Source organism: Protopterus annectens, chromosome 7.part0 (assembly GCF_019279795.1).
Source record: "Protopterus annectens isolate FY-2018-M chromosome 7.part0, PAN1.0, whole genome shotgun sequence".
Taxonomy (NCBI): Eukaryota; Metazoa; Chordata; order Ceratodontiformes; family Protopteridae; genus Protopterus; species Protopterus annectens.
This window is the reverse complement of record NC_056739.1, coordinates 929126590-929147634: the sequence shown is the minus strand read 5'-3', so window position 1 is coordinate 929147634 and position 21045 is coordinate 929126590. Positions and strand designations below refer to the sequence as shown.

At 41.0% G+C, this 21045-nt stretch overlaps 1 protein-coding gene across 1 annotated transcript in view; it reads right to left on the bottom strand.

The window, feature by feature from the left end:
• The window catches only part of PTPRG (protein tyrosine phosphatase receptor type G), a 3415981-nt gene that overhangs the window by 106376 nt on the left and 3288560 nt on the right, over window positions 1-21045 (bottom strand). The window contains exon 25 of the mRNA XM_044077514.1: window positions 1855-1948. Coding sequence (XP_043933449.1) covers window positions 1855-1948 — 94 coding nt within the window. The remainder of the gene's footprint in view (window positions 1-1854; window positions 1949-21045) is intronic.

Below are 21045 nucleotides of genomic sequence, written 5' to 3'. Positions count from 1 at the left end.
CACAAGCAGCTTGTATAAATCAGTTTGATATTCAAAGCATATATTCTTTACAAAACTCCAGTTGGCTATGCTGGCACTTGCCTATGTCATCACAGGGCTGTCAACGCATCACTATCACCAACACTTTTCCTGTAAGTATCAAGTTCATCATCACAATCACCAGCTTCATACCTTTTTCCACTATAAGGAAATGGACAGGACTTCTTTTGTTTACAGTCACTCAAATCCCAGGCAATTTTCTTCTGCTTATGCTTATAAGCAGAGCCTTCGTATTGTTCAACCCTATATAAAGCTCCACAAAATGCATCCAGGTGATAAGGAAAACAAAGATTGCTTCTAATAAGGGCATCCAAATTCTTAATTTCCACTTCTAGTTTCTCCAGCTGTCTTAAGTTTTCTTTGATAATAATTTGCATCATTTCAATGTCCATCTGATCAAAAAAGTATTTTTTTAAATGACTTATTTTCATGAATGTCATGAAAATGAGACAGACATGCAATTTGGGTGGGACAGTGTCTGTCTTGAGGACCTACATGAGGTATCCTTACTGATTGAATATGATGATCCTTTGGCCCCATCAGATCATGACATCTGGCACAAACCTGAGTGATGGGGGTGGGAGGATTGACAATAAACGCATTTATCCACGGTCAGAAAAATATTTAGCAGCAGACTGGTATTGATTTCCTGAAGTAAGAGAGGAACAGTTGACTGGAGCTACAGTCTTACAGCTAGAGACATGTTCTATGTTGAAGTGTGGACTGAAGCCTCAGGCAAAGCTCCCGGTTTGCTTGTCATCCTGTGTCATGTTCTTCACCTACATTTACAGGCTTTGGTTGATGGCTGATACACAATTACAGGTGTAAGCAGTAGAAATAAGGTGTTTCCACAGAGTCAATGAGCTCTTTGACCTTGGAGAGCTTTAGAGTAAATGTGCTTGCTCTTCTCCATCAAGACAAGCAATGGAGATGGTTCAGGTATCTTAAAATAATGCCTCCTGGATGGCTGCCACTAACAACTCTTCAGAGCGTGGCCCACTTATAAGAAGGCTCAGGGAAGACCAGCAGAATGCTGAAGAGATTACATCTCTTTCAGCTGGTCTGGAAACAGGTAAGTATCCCTCGTGTCAAGTTGGAATTTATGGCTGGGAAACAGAACTCTGGTGATGTGCTTGGTCTGCTGCCATTATGGTACCGCCAGGAAAAGGGAAAAGGAAAGGAAATTCAACTGACGTGATGAAAACAAAACCACTTTTGAAATTCAACTGACGTGATGAAAACTAAATCACTTTTGATTTGCACAGACCAAAATGTGTGTGCTACTGTAACACTGCTTTACTAAGATTGGAAGTGGCACAGAAAAAATAGGAGGAGATGGGGTTGTTCTCTTCCCATCCTTTACACATGTGACAACAGGGTTAAGAGGAGCGGTCCCTTGTTAGGGATCTGGCTAGACATCTGCTGTATGAATCTCACCTGATTGTTGGTTTCCTGATATTGTTTAAAGGTATTTAAGATGTCCTTGATGTAGATTTCCAAGTTAAAAGGACGTTAAGCTACTAAGGGATAAAGAAGAGTTACAGGACGACAACCACGTTTAAACCAACATACTTACCACATATTCAAGACAGAAAAAATGCTAATGAGTTTCTACAAAACAAGCACTTAGGCTTGGAAAAAAATTATGACTTGTATTTATACTGTGCTACAACTGAGAAACTTCAATTTAGCAAAGAAACAGCATGTTAAAGAAAATGGTTTTATATACAATTTGTCAAATCTGTCAAATGGTACATTAAACAGAAGAGAAATATCTTACAAAATGCTGCTCAAGAATAAGAAACATATACTCACATGGCACCACTGATGAATTTCTATTTTTTTCTTTATTGCAGTCTTTCTGGGCACTGAAGCATTCAACAAACTTTGCATTACACTGTGTAATCAACTGAAAACAAAGAAAGTGTTAGATATAAAACTAATTCAGAACAGTTGGATGCATGACTACATCTCAAAATATCAATAAAGGACTCATTTAGATGCAATGCATATGGAAACTTTCTACTAAATTAATTTTCAAGCCACATGCACACTTTGGTACATCTTAAATGAAAGACAGATCACACCAAAAAATACTCTGTCATTTTTTTATTTAAAAAAGAACAAAATATTTGGGTATCTTGCAGATAAAGATGCAGACATACAAAATGCTTGCAAAAGCTGCTTTGATGCTAAGAAAACTCCTACTTAAAATAACTTTTTTTTAATGTTCTAAATAAGACTTTGCCATTGTAGGCAGCAAGTGCGGCAATAGTGAATATAAACAAACCCAGTGGATATTTTTAACAGGCGGAAGCTTATTTTTCACCCTAATGGAACAGTCATCATAAACTTGTTTAAGTAACAATTTTCTGTTATTCACAGTGTTTTTACTATTAACGGTTCAGATGTGTGAGGAATAGAATACACTGCAAAGCATTTTATTTTAATATAAAAACAGAAGTGAATTTAGACAGTCATCAAGCCCAACTTAATCTTCAGCTCCCACACAACTCCTTGGTCCAAACAGACTGTAGTCCTTCTTTCACAAAATAAATGTCATTAAAACTGCTAAGGGTAGGCAGTTCAAGCAAACATCACCATAATACATCTATACAAGATTTCTGTAGGTATCCGACACAAACAAATTGTACACAGAAAAAGTATACTTAGTTAGCCAGAAAGATATGTATATGAGAAAGGCTCTTTGCTCAAAGACTACAGATACAGGAACAATCGCAAGTGAGTACGTACATTAGTTTTCTGATTAGTAATATTACATATACAAACTCTTCAGTGGGTAATAAATGGAAAGCACTTACAGGCAACCAACAAACACAGATCAGTAGGCTGGATTTGCAGATTTTAATATATAAAAACAGTACCATAACTTGAAGATCATATTTAGAGTTAATAAGTGGTATGTTTAGTTTTCGACTTTGTAATTTCTGACACATTATAAAATGACAGAACGGATAAACCAAACACGCCATCTTAACACTGTTTTAAATATTACATGAATCATATAAATTTAAATCATAGTAGAAATTTGGGAGTCAGATTTATACCAAGGTTTTTATATCCTAACTTCTGAAAAATAAGACATCACTTTTAGCTGAATGTAAATGTTTCAGACTAATGACATTTTACATATTAAAACAAATCTAAATTTACAGTATTTGAGTTTTAGAGAAAATATATTTTATAACAGTCTAGGACTATGTGGGATATAAATGGCAGCACAGTATTTTTTCAAATGGTAAACCTTAACAAAAATATTAATTACATTTAAAATTCAAGTCAATGAACTGTTATAAAATGTGTTTAAGGGGACAGACATTTTATCTTCTAAATTTTCTGTAAAATTTGTGACTGTTGTAAGAAATTCATAAGTCCAGCTGCAACCTTTTATTTCTATTTTTAAACAGGAAACCCAAACAGACTCTAGGCATTTATTACAGTGTATGTTGCACATTACCTGAGCACCAAGCTGATTTACTTTTGCCAAAAAGTATGTTATTGAAAGCTATCTTAGACTGACGTGCCCTATTCTATTATTAATCAAATAAATAAACAAATACTTTTAACTTCACCACGAACTACTGTGGTCACTGTTTTAAGTGAAAGGGTACCTTTAACCATGGTGAAGAGTGCAGAAATGTGGCCAACTGAATGTGTGTGGCTTAATTTAATAGGTATGTTGTCATTGTTAAAAGAAACCATCCATTAATGAGAGAGAAACACAAATTGTGTTAATTTCAATCCATTTTTGCTAATTGCTTACCTACTATAATATGACAATACTGCATAGCATGAAGTAATCAAATCATATTTATGTCTAATCTGTACCTATTTATGTCTGCTTCTAAACAATTTTCTAATGTTTACATTAACAGTTTCAGATCTGTTGTCTTACTGCCTGCAGTACAGTCAATTTCTACTCGGTAACCTGTGTTTGTGGTGCATTTTATGTTGGAAAGTTAGCTAGAACACAGACAATCACAGTTGTGGAACATTTTCTCTGATAAAAACAAAAATATAACAATCTATCATTACGGAAACTTTTTCTGATGCATGTATTAGATATAGTTTATGAGAATTGCTTCAGTTTCTCTACATAAAAGAGATACAGATATGTCATTATAAAAAGAAAAAAAATTCAAGGCTATGTAGGCTCAACATTCTTCCTCTCCAGATTTTAATGGAAGTATTTGAATAATATAATTTTTAAAAATACACAAACATGAAGTGAAATTCAGCTGACATGAACTTTATATTAAATGGCTCTGCACACAAGTCTAATTTCTTCTCCCGGACAAGACACTGGTGTCTGCGTATGAAACAGGCTGGAGGTTTATATTTGTAAATAAATAAATATGTGAATAACTGCATTAAAGGAATTCATCATACTGTGGCACAATCTGTTTTCTGTGGAGTTTCACTGTGTACATTTGAATGGAGCTGCTGACAACTGACAAGTGTAACTTTCCTTAATTCTTGTTTTGCATATGAGGCAGGGCTGTTTGTTTATGAGGGTGGAGTCTAAATGACCAAACTAAGATTCCTTACCAGGGGTAAAAGTATGAACTATAAATGATTCTGCCACAGTGTACAGCTAACAAAATAGTATTTCAAAAATAAATGTCTTCTTTTGAAAATAATGACATTAAAATACAAACTTCATTCCTGTTCGATCTTCCTGTGGTGATGCAAACAGGCATGGATGGTTTAGTGATGCATTGCACAAATGCATAGGTCAGTGCATTCACGGTACATCAGTCCACTGCAGAAGCTGCCATTATAAGCATGGTATTAAAAAGAATCAAAATTATTTATGTGCAGGATGGCTAAATTTTATAATTACTGAATTAGAGGAGGTAATAAAAACATTTGCTTGAGGAGCTACACTAGAAAAAGGTATGTTACAACAGTTTAACATAGCTGTGTTACAGAATGGCAGGTGTTACTTCAAATCTCTCAGCCGCCACACCATTCTTTGTTTTAATCCAGTTACTAAACTTGTTGGTGGAACACGTCAGGCTTTACAGTTCAACGGGAAATAAAAATCTTCCATTTACATTATTTTCCTCAATAAAATTAGTAACAAAATGTAATAAGTCTGGGCCAATATAACAGATTCTAACTTAACATTCTGACACAAGTAAGCTAGCAACCAGCAAAAGTGAAAAAAACACTTTATAGCAATACAATTCATACTTATGTAAAGGGCTTTTTCAGATCTATTTTTGAATTCAAAATGAATCCTTTGAAAACTACAGTGCTATACAGACATAGCTGGCCAAACAAATCTGCCAAGTTGTGCGTATATAGTTTATGCATTACAAATTATTGCAATGCATTACACAGGAAACACAATGCTCTTTAGCAGAATACTTTTAAAATTATAAAACAGTTAAATCACTAAAATTATGCATTATATGCTCTCCTTAATACTTTATCCTTCCCTATACCTTAGCTCTACTCCTCCCCCTTTCTCCTTCTATATTCTATTGCCTACTGAATCCAAACATACAATTTCCACTCTCTTCCTCATCTCTATTCCTATGTACTTATATTTCTTCTAGCACAATATTCCCATTTCTTTTACCTCAACTTATATTATTTCCTTTATTCTCATCATATTACTTATTCACATGCAATGAAGAATCTCTAGTTTTTTTTTCATTTATTAATTCATAATAATTCATAATAACCACCCGCAGTGGTGGTGCTGCCGTAGCGTTGTCGCCTCACAATAAGACGCTGTACAGTTCGATTCTCAGCTAGAGCGTTTTCTGCGTGGAGACATGCGTGAATGGGCGGACTTTCATTGAAGGTTGTGCGTCAGGGCTGGTAACTCGGCACGTAAAAATCAACTACCAATCATTAGCGGACCGGAGTTCTGCTGTGGCGACCCCTAACCGGGAAAAGCCAAAGGACACAAATTAATTCATAATAACCATGTAAAAACATATGTGGACTGTTATTGTTGTATGTAATATAACTACCCAGGTTGTAAAATTTATTTATTTTTTATTTGTTTACATTTCAGATTTGTGTAGTTGTGGAGATTTTCTTCCCATACCTCTGTTGAAAATTAGCTTTAGGTTAGTCTGACTATCTCAGTCAACAAATAGAAATAAATAAATATTGTACACTCTTACTCATGTTTTTTTTTATCCTTTACTTGATACATATTGGTGGATTATACAGTGGTACATAGAAAATTCCAGCAGTTATCCTTCTATCTGGTAAGCCTCACTAAACCACTGCGTGCATTTGACTGTTTTATTCTCAGACTCATCTAATCAGTACCGCACACAACTTTGCAAGACTATTTGTTTTTTGAATACCTCTATCTTATAAAATTATTATAAATATCCATATCATTCTAAAGCTAACAAGTCATTGTAAATAACATGTACGTCTCTCAAACCCATGTCATAACTAAAAACTGATCTTGGACTGGTTCCCTTAACAGTTAATAAATTAAATAAATCGATCTGTTCAAATACATTATGCAAACATTCTGTGAGAAATTCATTCAGTTTGTTGACTGCAGTCTATTTATTTTTATTTGTTGATAGGGTAGGTGGGCTTGTCTATTGCCCCTTTCCAGCGGTGACCTGGGCTCTTAAGGAGCACAAAAAAATATTTATATTTTACAATTGTGCATACAAATATTTAGTTGTTTACAGTTGTTCTTACAATACAGTAGCAGTTATAACAGCTACAACAACAAGGAAGGGGTTAGTTAACAGTTCACAGTCCAAGAAAGCTATGGTCATTTGTACAGAAGATATTTACATTTGCAATGTATTTACATTACTTACAACTGTTTTAACAAAGTGGTAGTGACACTGTGTCATTTTCCGTGTAACATTTGCAGTGGATTCTATGATGAAGTAAACAGTCTCTTTATGAGACCCTGAAGAGGTGGAGATGTGCTCTAGAGAGAAGAGGAATGAAGGTCAGCAGGACTAAGACAGAATATGTGTGTGAATGAGAGGGAGGATAGAGGAATGGTGAGGATGCAGGGAGTAGAGGTGGCGAAGGTGAATGAGTTTAAGTACATGGGATCAACAGTTCAGAGTAATGGTGAGTGTGGAAGAGAGGTGAAGAAGAGAGTACAGTCAGGATGGAGTGGGTGGAGAAGAGTGTCAGGAGTGATTTGTGGCAGATAAGTACCAGTAAGAGTGAAAGGGAAGGTCTACAAGAGGGTAGTGAGACCAGCTATGTTGTATGGGTTGGAGACAGTGGCATTGAGAAAAAGGCAGGAGTCATAGCTGGACGTGGCAGAGTTAAAAATGTTAAGATTTGCACTGGGTGTGATGAGGGTGGACAGGATTAGGAATAAGTATATTAGAGGGTCAGCCCAGGTTGGAAGGTTTAGAGACAAAGCCAGAAAGGCAAGATTACATTGGTGTGGACATGTGCTGAGGAGGGAAGCAGAGTATATTGGGAAAAGGATGCTAAGAATGAAAAGAGGAAGGCCTAAGATAAGGTTTATGGATGTGGTGAGAGAGGACATGCAGGTGGTTGGTGTGACAGAGCAGGATGCAGAGGACAGGAAGAAATGGAAACAGATGATCCACTGTGGCGACTCCTAATGGGAGCAGCCGAAAGAAGAAGTAGTAGTACAATTAATTATCAGAATATAAATTACCTGACATGAATCTAACTATACTTTAAAGTGAATGATAACAGCTGTGCTAGAAAACTATTTGAGAACTACAGTTTTTGAAACAAAAAAAAAACTGTAGCAAGCTCTTTGTGAATAAGTAACTGCCACAGTCACCGTGGCCATCATCATATTATGGTAGCATACATACGTGCACTTCTTTCTCGGTTCCCCTTTTTGCTACATTAACAGATAAAATTAACTTTTTAAGTAGTCTGGCTTAGTGCTCCAGTTATCCCATGATTACGTTGTGACTCATTTATTAATTAATTTTTCTATACAAACAATAAAAGTTCCCTCCAATAAAAGACCACACCAAACTTTTAAGAACAGTACAAAGGACAATGAGGTCACGAACATGTTAGTTTTGCTTTCCCAAGAACTAACAATAAGACCACATACAGCCTCTAGCTGCATATAAATTGCAGTGTCACTCACTAAGCAGGTAATACACTTGCCTTTGGTGCAGAAGGCAATGAGTTCTATTCCCACGCTGGATAAATGGTTTGTTGACACTTTAATGTAGCATACGAGGAGGGCTGAAGTAACAGATGGTTTACATGATGGATGTACAACATATAAAGAATACAAGTTAAAAAATGGCAACTACAGCACATGAAATTAGGATATTTAGATCCTTTTGCAAGTGATGAAGTATGGACTCAAACTACAGCTCTTCCGGATATGAAAAATGGGTTTAGGATGGCATAATAAAATGTCTTGATCCAGTTTATGTACAGCTTTGTCCCCCTGTACTAACAGTGCCCAGTGGTAAGTCTGCTTATACTGACCACCCTGCCTCCAATTAACCTGAGAAGCATGAAGAAGAGCAATGCCACCAGCCCTACTGAAACAGAGTGACAGCAATCTCGACCTATAAAAATACACATAGCAGATTTGCATACTGTTAGCTGTAACAGCTACAGGCTGAAACAATTCAACAGCTGGGAGTCACAGGCCTAAGCAGAAAGTCACTGAAACAGCCAAAACAGCCAGAGTGCTAAGTAGGTGCAGACCGTTGCTATATAGACCAAAACAACCAATCCTATACAGGCAGTGTCTAAAAATGGCAGAATCATCCAATCAACAAGACAGGAAGTAAACGAGCCCTGGTCTCGAGTGGAACAGCTAAAAAGCAGGAAATCAGATGGAAGAGAAAATAATAGTGTCCAAAAATTACAGCTTTTGTGAATCTAAAAATAATGAAAATGGAAAAAAAAAGACATTTATCCAGCCCATCCAAGCAGCACTTCTGACACAGCAATGCCTGCTCTCCCTTACTAGGGACAAAATGGAGATGTATGCTAAGTGGCATGTTTCTCAATAATGTATCCCCCATGAGAGACTGTACATCTAGTGGGCATTGTCCGCTCAAACTGAGATGGGGGTTATAGAAGGGGTTACATCACTTGCGAACGCAAAGGTGCACCTACTGAATGTCCTATTATGGAATGCTCATATGTTTATAATGCACTCAGGGTGTTGTTGGATTTAAGTACCATTCTTCACACTGACAGCCATGCAGAAAACAGTTGGAATAGGTCAGATTATTGGCAGATGCAGGTACTAAACAAAAAAAAAAAAAAGATTCTGAGGTCATCTCCAGAGACCCACTGATTCATACAGTCTAAATAAAACTCCCCACATCTCCCTGTAATAGGAGAAGAACTAGGGTTACACTTTACATGCCATCTTAGTAATAGGACAGTTAATAAAAGCAATGTTTCTTTTCATTTGGTGATCAGAGATCTACTACCAATGACATTTACAAATTAGTGATTAAACCTGCAGAATTCTGAACTGAGCCTTGTGTACCAGTTCCACAAAAAGCCCTAAAAAAGAAGTTATGTCTTACCATAACGTTCCATCTGTGTTGTAGATCTTATATTCATTCATTACTGATAGGACTTCGGTTCCATCCTCGGAACCGACATGGCCGTTTCCAAGCTCGTGCCAGCCAAAAACTCTCAGTTAAGACCTACCCATAATGCCCCTCTCACAAACTCTTCAGATCGAGTTTGCCCGCCCTTATATTATAGAGATAATAAGAGACCGTAGGAGGCTCTGTCTGAGCAAGTACCTTAACCAGGAGATCCTAAAGTCCTCCAGGAGTCCAGGCAGGGGGAAGGAGGGTGGGAAGTAATGAAAGAATAAAGATCTACAACACATATGGAACATTATGGTAAGACATCACTTCTTCATCTGATGTTGCAAATCTTTATTCATTCCTTACTGATAGGACTGTGTCCTCAGCTACTTGAGTACTGGGTGGCCCTAAGGAAGGATATTCCTATGCACCATAGAACCAAAAGATGCTCGTCCCCTGGAGGCCAAATCCAAATTGTAATGAGTGATAAAGGTATGAGGTCTTGCCCAAGTGGCTGCTATGCAAATATCATCCATAGAGGCTCTGGAATGAAAAGCCACAGAAGTAGCCATCGATCTAGTGGAATGAACCTTTACTCTGGAAGGTAAAGACAGTTTATTGTGATGGTAGATAAAGGTACTGACGTTTCTAAGCCAGGAGGATACAGTCACTTTGGAGACAGGTTTACCCAATCTGGGTCCCGCAAAGCCATAAACAACTGATCCGTTTTTCTGAAAGATTTAGTCCTGTGGAAATAAAAACGAAGCTGCCTATGAACATCAAGGGTATGTAAAAGATACTCCCCTCTGTTTGACTGCTGAGGGAAGAAAACCAGCAGGTCAATAGATTGATTAATTGAAAATCCAGAAATGACCTTGGGCAAAAAGGATGGGTCAGTACGTAGGGACACTCTATCCCTGTTGAAATGCAAGTAAGGTCTCTTGACACTCAGGCCTGCAACTCAGATACTCTTCTTGCTGAGGTAAGGGCTACTAGAAGTAAAGTCTTGCAAGACAAAAATTTTATATCACATGAATTAGAAGGTTCGAAAGGAGGGCTTGTTAACGACTGAAGTAGCAAAGTCAAGTCCCAAGGGGGGCTTGACAGGAGGTTTAACATGCAATAGTCCTTTCAAGAAAGTTTTGCACAGACGGTGTAACATAATGGAAGAATTATCGAATCCATTGTGAAAATTTGCGATACCTGCTAAATGTACAGTAATTGTCAATGCTGAGGCTCCTGCATGTAGAAGAGTAGTCAGGTACTGTAGGATCTTCTGAATAGGCATAGAGAAAGGGTCTATGTCCTGATCTTTGGCCAATGTAGAGAACCTACCCCACTTACTAGAATAAATTTTTCTGGTGGAAGGTTTATGTGAAGCCAGAAGAATCTCACTGGCAGTAGATGAAATATCAGGCAGCCTGACAATCATCGGAAGTTGAGGAACCAAGCTGTGAGCTTGAGGCTGTGGAGATTGGGGAGAATCAGTCCCAGAGGGTGAGATAGCAGACCTTTGGATTGACCCAGGATCCATGGGCTATGAATCAGATGAGGCCATAGGAAAAGAAACCAGACTTGACAGGAGCAACGAGAATCACTTTGCTTCTCAACCTTTGAGCTTTCTGAAGGAATATTGGGATGAGGGGAAACAGGGGAAAGGCATACAGTAGACCCGGAGGCCAATTGTGCGTTAGAGCATCCCTCGGTGACTCCACCTGAGGAGGGATCAGAGCAAAGTAGCTTCTGCATTTATTGTTCAGAGGGGAAGCAAAGCCTGCCCCAATGGCGGAAGATCCGATCTGCTATTACAGGACTGAGGGACCACTCGTGAGGCATCAGGATGTTCCTGCTCAGATTGTCCGCAATAAGGTTGGAACTCCCGGGAATGTGCGTTGCTATAAGAAAGTGGTTGGAAGTATCGCCCAGTGCCAAACTCTCATGGCTTCCCGACACAGGGGGTAAGACCTAGTTCTGCTTTGTTTGTTTATATAACAGATGACTGACATGTTGTCTGATTGAATTGCAATGGTCCTGGAAGGGAGGGATGTATGGAACGCTTGCAACGCTAAGAGAACTGTCCTCAATTCCAGGACATTTATGTGCAAACTGGCCTCCACGGGGGACCAGGTGTCTTGGACGGTCTTTCCCTGGCAATGCCCCCCCCCCCCAGCAGGGAAGCGTCCGTGGTCACCCTGGGCTGGGGGAGGCAGAATGGTCGACACCAAAGACTTGATTCTGGCTTCATCCTACAAAGCATTTCTTTCTTGCAAAGAGGTGTAAGGCACACCAAGTGGTCGACAGGATGGGTTAAGAATGACCATTGTGATGAAAGGAGCCACTGTACTAGTCTCATGTGCAATCTTTCCAGTGGAACTAAGGTAATGGTTGCTGCCATAGGGCCCAGAAGTTGAAGTACAAGGCGTGCTAGTACAAAGGTTTGTGGGAGGAGTACTTGAACTTGGTTTCTTATTGTTGAGAGCCTGTGAGGAGGGAGGAAAGCTTGACAGCATGTTGTGTCGAAGATCGCTCCAATAAATTCCAGTGTTTTTGTTGGGGACATTTGAGATTTGTTCTTGTTGATCATAATCCCTAAGTGAAGAGCAAGGCCTTGAGTGTAAGAGAGGCTGTGGATGAGAAGATTCCTGGTCGAGGCGGTAAGGAGCCAATCGTCTAGATATGGAAGCACCTGGAATCCTTGTAGTCGAAGATGAGCTACTACAACTGCCATACATTTGGTGAACACTCGAGGGGGCTGTCGAGAGACGAAATGGCAGTAATCTAACTGGTAGTGATTGGTTCCCAGCCGGAAGTGGAGAAATCTCCAGGAGGGCTGGTCCATCTTTATGTGGTAATACGCGTCCTGGAGATCTATAAAGCACATCCAGTTGTCCTTCCCTAGAAAGGGGAGGATGGACTGTACTGTGACCATCCGGAATTTTTGAGCTTTTATAAATTTGTTCAATAGGCTGAGATCCAGGATTGGTCTCCAGTCCCCTATCTTTTTTGGCACTAAAAAGAACCTAGAGTAAAAGCCGGATCCTGTCTGGTCTGGTGGGACTGGCTGGATGACTCTTTTTCTTAGCACGTTTTTGATTTCTAAGGCTGCTACCTCCCTCTGATTGGGTGGAACTTCGTTAGACGGGGTGTGGGAGTAAGATTGAATGTGATATGGTAGCCTCTGGATATTATGCTCTGCACCCATACATTGGTAGTAATAAGTTGCCAGCCTGGTAGGTGCAGAGAAAAACGACCCCCGACTGCTTCCAGAGGAAAACAATTGGGCTGCTGCTCAGGAGCGCTGGTAGGGCTGGCCAGAGAAGGAATCTCTTAGCACCCTGGTTATGCAGACCCCCTCTGCCCCGAAAGGGGCATCTTCCAGTTGAGTTCCCCCGTTCCCCCCTCCCCCGTCTGCCTGGAGGGATTGCTCACCACGAGTGCCATAAAAAGATCCTTGGGACTTTTTGAACCACAATTTCCCTCCCATCTGGTTCCCGGAATAGGATCTCTGGGGGGTGGAAAAACGTATGCCCACAGCAAAAAAAGTCTTTCTGTCTTTCTCACTTTGTGATAGTGTGTCTCGTACTTTGAGACCAAAGAGTGAAGATTCGTCGACAGGTGCATTGATGAAGGAAGATTTAAAGGGGTCTGCGAAATCACACAAACGCATCCAAGCATGCCATCTCATGACAATGCCTGATGCGTCTGCTCGAGCTGCCTCCTCGGTGGTGTGAGACATCAATTGCATTGAGGAGTTTGAGATAGACTCCAGAGTAGCTAACTGCAAGGCAACAGTGTCACGCACCTCACCAGGCAGTACCCCTGCCAAAGAGGTAGACATTTCAGAAATTAGGTATTTTTGGATGCGAGTGAAGTGTGCCAGATAGCTCAGCAACCAAATGGCAAAGGTCACTGAAGCATAGGTCTGGCTTCCCCAGTCTGTCTATGGCCCGAGACTCCCTGTTCGGGGGATGAACAGTGGAACTATCTTCTGCCAGTTCCCTCTTGGTAGCCGCTGCCACGACCATGGAATCAACTACCAACTGCTTGGACCAATTGGACTGATCTTTGGGGGTGGATAAGATTTTGTCCAGTCTCTGGGGGACAGGTTCTATGTTGTTCAGGGCCTTCCAGGCATGCTGCACGATCAGCTTTACAAGCCCATCCGCAGGTGGGGTCACCCAGGAAGTAAATGGCCGGGCATGGAAGGCCTGCAAGAACACCAATTCCTCTGAAGAAGGGTTAGAGGACTTCCAGTCTCCCCTCTGCTTGAGGATTTCAAGAATGTCTCCAAATGAGACGTCTTCTGGGGAGACTGTGGGGACCCTTCTCCCTCAACGCAATCTGTGTCCTCAATGATAGATTCCTAAGGGGAATCTAGGTGCTTCCTCTTGCACCGTTTCTTCTGGGGTGGCTCCCCAGTGGGATCTTCTGAAGAGGACTCCGGTGAAAGAGTTCCCTTCAAGGGACGGTCCTGCAGCTCCTGTGCCCGGGATCCCAGAGTAGGGGGTTGGGACAGCTGCATGCTAGAGAGGGGTTCTGGTGTCGATGCCATTGGTGCTGACTGCGAGCCTGTTGAAGCAAGGACCCTCTCCATCACCTGGAAAGCAGGCCCACCTGAGGAGGGATGGGAGCTCGGAACCGAGAAGGACAACCTCGGAACTGAGGTCACACCCTGCCCTGAGGAGCCCGCCTCCAGGTGAGGAGCTCTGAGAGGACTGGTAGCTGTCTGTGGAGCCAGGGACATATACAGTGCCAGTGAAAAAATAGGCACCAAAGTAGGAACCACGGTGCCGAGAGCCCAAACACTGCGAGAGAGCACCGGTTCCGAAAGGAGCCGATGCGCCAAGGGTAGTCGGTGCAGACAAGCAGAACTCCGCAGTCAGGGACGAGAGAGTATGCACCGGGGTGGTCACTGGTACCAAAGTCTCCAGAGTCTGGGAAGAGGCCAGAGGAAGATATACTGGTGAGTCTGCTATGAAGGGTTCTGTTCCAAAGGGGATGGAAGATCTAGCAAGAGAGGGCAATCCTCTAGCTGCCAGAAGCTGGTCCACAACCCGCACTACATCTTGTTCTGAAAGGCTCCTGGTGGATCTATAGGAAGCTGCTGAAGGAGTGTCAGATCTTTCAAGAAAGGGGCTAAATTGGTGCCTCGTAAAAGGGTCGTAAGTTGGAGAATATCTGGTTCTGGGAAGGTGTTCAACCTTTAGAACTGACGGGGGTCATAGTCTGTGGAGTCGTATAAGCTATCGGCACTGTGGACGGGGATGGTGCCGGAGCGGGTATGGTTGAAAAAGCCGGTGTCAAAACCAAGGACGGCACCAAAGATGATGGTGCCAAAGCTGGTACAGTAATAGAAGTCAACATCAGAGGCGGCACCGAGGGAGAAGACACAGAGTCTGGTGCTGAAGTTGTCTGTGCCGGAGAAGCTCAGTGTCGACTCAGTTCCGAAAAGGACAGACATGTAGGAACCGAGTGACTCCGTTTCTCTCCGAGTTTTTTGGTCTTAGGAGGTGATGAGACCTCCGTCCCAGAGAGAGCCTCTGAAAAAGGCGTTTTCATTAAACCTTTCAAAATCAATTTGTTTTTGTTTCAGCTAGAGTGCGATTACTAAAACTGGTGCAGATGTCACATGAAGCATTTATATGGTCAACTCCCAAACAATAAACGAACCGGGAGTGACCATCTGAGTTGGGCATCTTACGCCCACACTTATCACACTGCTTAAATCCCAATTTAGCTTTTTCCGACATAAAGACACTAATCTATGCTGACATAAAACAGTCAAGAAAGGAAACAACAGCAAGTGAAATATATATATATATATATATATATATATATATATACATACATACATATATATATATATATATATATGAGAAAACTACCAACAATGGTACCTAGAAATACCACAAGCAGTAAAAGGAGGACCTACCAAAGGTAGGAGAAAAGGACAGTACCAACGATGGTATAAGGGTAACTACCAAAGGTAGAGGGTAGGAAGTAGAAATGGTTTATAAGCGAGAGGAAAAATTAGTGAGAACTGACTAAAAAAGGTAAAGTTTTGAGAGAAATTACACACAATTACACAAATTTTACACTTAGCTTTGAGAGAGAAGGCTTGGTAAGTCTGACAAGGAACGTGGCAAACGAGATCTGGAGAGACTATAAGAGGGGCATTATGGGTAGGTCTTAGCTGAGAGTTTTTGGCTGGTGCAAGCTTGGAAACAGCCGTGTCGGTTCCGAGGATGGAACCGAAGTCCTATCAATAATGAATGAATAAAGATTTACATCAGATGAAATTTTTTAGATATCACCACCAGTAAGGATGTATGTCTGGAAAGGGGGCATTCACAAAAACAGGCAAAAAATATTCATATTTGTGAATATGAACAGCTTAGTTTAGGACAAGTAAGAGTAGGAGTGGCCAATGAAAAAAATTAACCACATATGAGGCAGATTGCAAACACTGGGCAGAACTCTGAGCAGCTACAGAAAACTATTTCAGGATAGCACTTTTATTGTGATGATTCAAAGCATGCATGACATCTCATCAGATGTGTTGCAATGTTTTGTGAGTCCACACAGTCAAGATGAGTGAAAATATGACCCTAGTGACCTCACATAAATAAGGCTCTTTTTCAACAGGACTGTACTTACATACCTTACTTTCTTGTATTTTTCTTCATAACAGAATCTGCTTTGGTATGAAGTCAAAGCAGTTCTGAACTCTGGGCCCCACTAAAAGATTTTTACTCTCTTGATCACAGGCAGTAGCATGCTAATCTCTGGAAGGACAATGAAGTGCCACCTTGTTAATGATCTAGTAAAGAGGGAATGACCATGTGATGGGTAAGAAATCCTACCAGAAACCTATTGGGGTCATTCAGGAAGACTAACTCCACTGTTTATATACAGCACCCAGCCCCTTTGAACTTGGACCTACCTTAAAGGAATGCTATGTTTAGCCATGTTTAGTTGTACTTACTCAGCTAAAGAGTGGGGAAGGGCTAAATGATGGTTATCTGAATACACAGACCACCACCCTTCCTTGTTTTATGAAGGGCTTAAATAAGGCAATGTCTACCTGCTAAGGGTAGGGCATGCAAAGTAATCATTATTAAGGATGCATGCATCTTGTCAAAGGTAATAGATAGGTCATCTTTACCACTTAATGTCAACTATGATGCTGGACTGTAGAAAAAAATGCACAACATATTATGGAAGAAGGCCCTATCCCTGTATTCCGTCTCCTACAGGCTGTTGAGGGGAGATCTATGCCTGGCATACTGGGCATTGTCAGACCCCACACTGATGGACTTCCTGCATATCCACATATCAAACAGCACCATAAATTACCTTTTCTAAAGACTTGCCTGTGATATTTATTTATTTTATTTTATTTATTTTACATTTGTTGACCAGGATAGTCCAACTGGATATGTGTCCATTTTCAGTGGAGGCCCGGGGAGAAAAGCTCCAAGGAGGCAATTTACAGACATACAGATAATTCAAGGATACATATTTCAACTAGGCCCATTAGGTATGTAGTTGGGCACACATAAAGGAATTAAGCATCAGCGAGGTACAGTTGACAATAAGTATGTAAATAACAATATATAGTGCAGATATAAACAGGACCTGCTGGAGATATAAGTATGCATCCCAGAGACTACCCCGTCTATGGAACAGGCTCCCCATCCATGTGAAGCAGAGTTCCTCCCTACCGGAAATTCATCCCTGGCTTGGTACCTCTGTCTCTAATGGACACAGGTCACCTGCAAATGGCTCACCTTTCAGGCCCATGCTTACACTTATCAAGGGTATCAGATCTTGTCAGAGAGTTGGGATGCATGGCTAGGCTTAAAAAGGCCATTGTGGTCATTAGCCTAATAAACTCCTATAGACCTAAGAAGGTAGGATCAGTGGGCTATGAAGCTGCTGCTAAAATGTATCCAGAAGCAGACAGTTTGCCTTTCTGTGATGGTGCCAACAGATCCTCACTATGATTAGCAGTCTGGCTGAATTGTTTTACATATTTTCTGGCATTGTTTTCTGTTCTCATCTGTCCTGAAACTGCTTACCCCCTATTTCTGAGGCTGAGTTTATAAAAGTGGTCTAACAGCTTTTGCGTTATCTGATTGCTTCAAGGCTTGCTGATTTAAAAATAGTTTATGTTTGTAAGAAATTCTACCAGATTCTGTTTGTAAATTCTTGCATTCACTGTTGGAAACTCCTGGGTTCTGGCTAGTGTGATTCAATTGCAAATGTTATTCTAAGCCTTTCGGTTTAAGCGCTTGGTCTTCAGACCAGTTGTTTTACATTAAGAAGTGTGCAGTTAAAACTTGTCTGATTGAAGACTGCTGGAACAGGGCTCAGTTTTGAGCTTTTTTACTGGTTAATTGGGTAATTTGTTTAAATCAGTTTGCTCATTTTCTATTGTTATATACAAAAAATTGTACTTTATTCATCTGCTTTTACTGTACTTGTGTTTCTTCCTACTTTATTGCATTTATTCTGCTGCATTTATTACTGCTAGTTAGTAGCCTGATTAAATTGTAACTGTTATTCTAAGCCTTTGGTTGAAGCACTTGGGCTTCAGACCAGTTGCTTTACATTAAGAAAGTTTGTGGTTCTGCACTGTTGTGGCAGGACAGGTAGCTTACATCCTTCTAAGTTGGAAGTTGCTGACTGAAGGCTTAGTGTCTGTTATTCTAAGAGTGTATTAGTTCTGGTTTAAGCACTTACGCTTCGGGCCAGTTATTTTACATTAAGACGGTGTGGTCTGCACTGTTGTGGGAGGAGAGGGCAAATTTTGCCCTTCTGAGCTGGGAGTTTCTGGTTAAAGGCTTATTGTGCCTGCTTATTTGAACTGTTCTTTCAAAAATTGGTACACCTTGTTTGCTGTAGCATAGACTAAATTCAGACCTGCTGAATCTAGCTTTGTTTGTATAACTTGAGCACTAATCCAAACCATCTTTTTTGGAGAAGGTTCCCCTGCACCCTAGTGGCAGGAGTGTGCAGTTAGAACTTGTCTGATCAAAGACTGCTTAAATGGGGCTCCGTTTTTAGCTTTCTATTGGTTAATTTGTTTAAATCAGTTTGCTCATTTGCTACTCTTATATAAAAAAAAAATACACTTTATGCATCGCCGCTTAGCTAGAGTTAAACTGTTCCTGGCGTCATAAAGTCTGCTCTTCAAATTTTCCCTTAAAACTAGCCAGTTTTTTTAGTTTTAGCACTCAAATCTGTTTCTTTGAGCTCAGCACTTGTTCAGAACTTGTTGTAAGCACTAAATAAGCTACAAATTACTACAGCACTCAACTTTCTATACTTGTCTAGAGGAAAACAGTTTTTGGTACTTAATAAATAAGCACCTATCCAGGCATGTCTAAGGGTCAGCTCTCGGTGTTTTCTCCGGTCTACCTGATGAATCTGAGCATCTTGGGGCAATGCAGCAGTTGCCTCATGTACACAGACAACCCTCTCCTCCTACCACCCAATACTACAACCTGTGAGAAATGCACTTATATAGCCAAACTGGAAGCAAAGCTCTCTTCACCCAAGACTGGACTAGACAGTCAAGAGGAGAAGGTAAACAGTTGCACCACACTACATTTATCACATAGTCCCCTCAAAACCTACACCACCAAAACACACGCATAGCGACAAAAACACACAACTACATTTGCGGAGGCTCTCAATAAAAACCTGCTCAAGCAACAGAGACCTCCAAATTAAAATCACAAGCAACTTCCACCCCCCCAACACAACCCAAATGACACATAGCCCACAAACTCAGTGTGCCACTCAACCATAGCCCATAAGGCATAACAAGATACTCAACACTCTAGTCATAGGTGACTCTATAGTCAGGCACACTGATGTTCCACTCACCAGGCTAAACAAGGAGAAAGTTACTGTTAGCTGCCTGTCAGGTGCCAGGATCTGCCACATAACACACACACACACACACTCAGGTAACTCTATAACGAGTACAAATATGACTCTGTCATTGTCCATGTTGGCGTGAATGACCTGAGATGTACCTCCCTGGACTACATAAAGAGAGACATGGAGGAGCTCTCCGATCCTGTAGACCAGGCAGGTATGACCCTAGCCCTGAGTAGCATCCTGCCATCGCACAGAATGATACCACAGTACAAGGACAAAATGATTGAATTCAACAATTGGCTACGCTTCTGGTGTCATTCTAATGGGATCCAGTATCTGTCTGCCTGGGATGACATGATCGACAGATCACAATGCTTTGCCAGAGATGGCCTGCACCTGTCGCCCTTGGGATTCCGGATACTGACTAAGGTTCTTGCCACCCCTATAGTGTCTTTTTTAGGCAAGGTTCAAATGACAAATTCACCACCTTAACAGGTACAAGCAAGCAAAATCTGAGGGTAATGCTACTCAATGCTAGAAGTCTAAACCTCAAAATGCATTCACTCGAGGCACTCCTTAAAATGGAGAACATCGATATCTGTGCAGTGACAGAGACTTGGTTCATGGCTCCAGAGAGCACCCCTGCATTACCAGGCTATAATTCATACCACACCTTTCGGCCACCTAACCTGGACCAAAACACTAAAGGTGGAGGAATGTCCATATTCATTAAGGATATCCACACCTCCAGGATAGTTGCTCAGGATAATACATCCGAGATTATCCAAGTGCAACTAACTCTGGGCAGGACCGCAATCCAAATTGTAACTTGCTACAGATTCCCCACCATGCCCCAGGATTCCCACTCCTCATTTCTTGATACACTGGAAAATATTAGGGTACAACCCAACACCCTAATAACAGGTGATTTCATCTACCCCACCATTAACTGGGAAAACTACACATGTGCCAAATCTTTTGCTCAAAGTTTTCTGGAATTTATAAATTCCAGCGCCTTGGATCAATTTATCCAAAACCCCAACAGGGGCAGCAATATCCGAGACCTGGTCATTACCAACATGGACGACCGGTGTTCCACATCAGAGGTTAATTCCTTGTTGGTCAGGTCCGACCACAAGCTAATCAGCCTAGACATCCAAATCCCACCCCCCCCCCATTAGGGAAACCACCATAAAAAATTTCTCCAAAGACAACTTCACGCTTCTTAAGACAGAAGTGGCAAACTTCACAACACCCATGCAGATGGACAATAGAGGTATGACTGCTGAATCCTACACAAATGCACTTTATAAGCACTTACACGAGTGCATGGATCGTGCAATCCCTAACAGAACCAAGATGCTATCCTTCAAAAGGAAGCCAATCTGGTGGTCCCCTGCCATAAACAAACTCTACAACAGAAGAAAGAAACTGCTGCAAAAAAGAGTAAAATCCTATGACTGGAAGAACTCCCTGGTCAGCCTCAGTAAGAAGCTGACATCCCTCATAAAATCCTCAAAAGATAGTTATGAAAACAAAATCGCCATTGATTCTAAAGACAACCGCA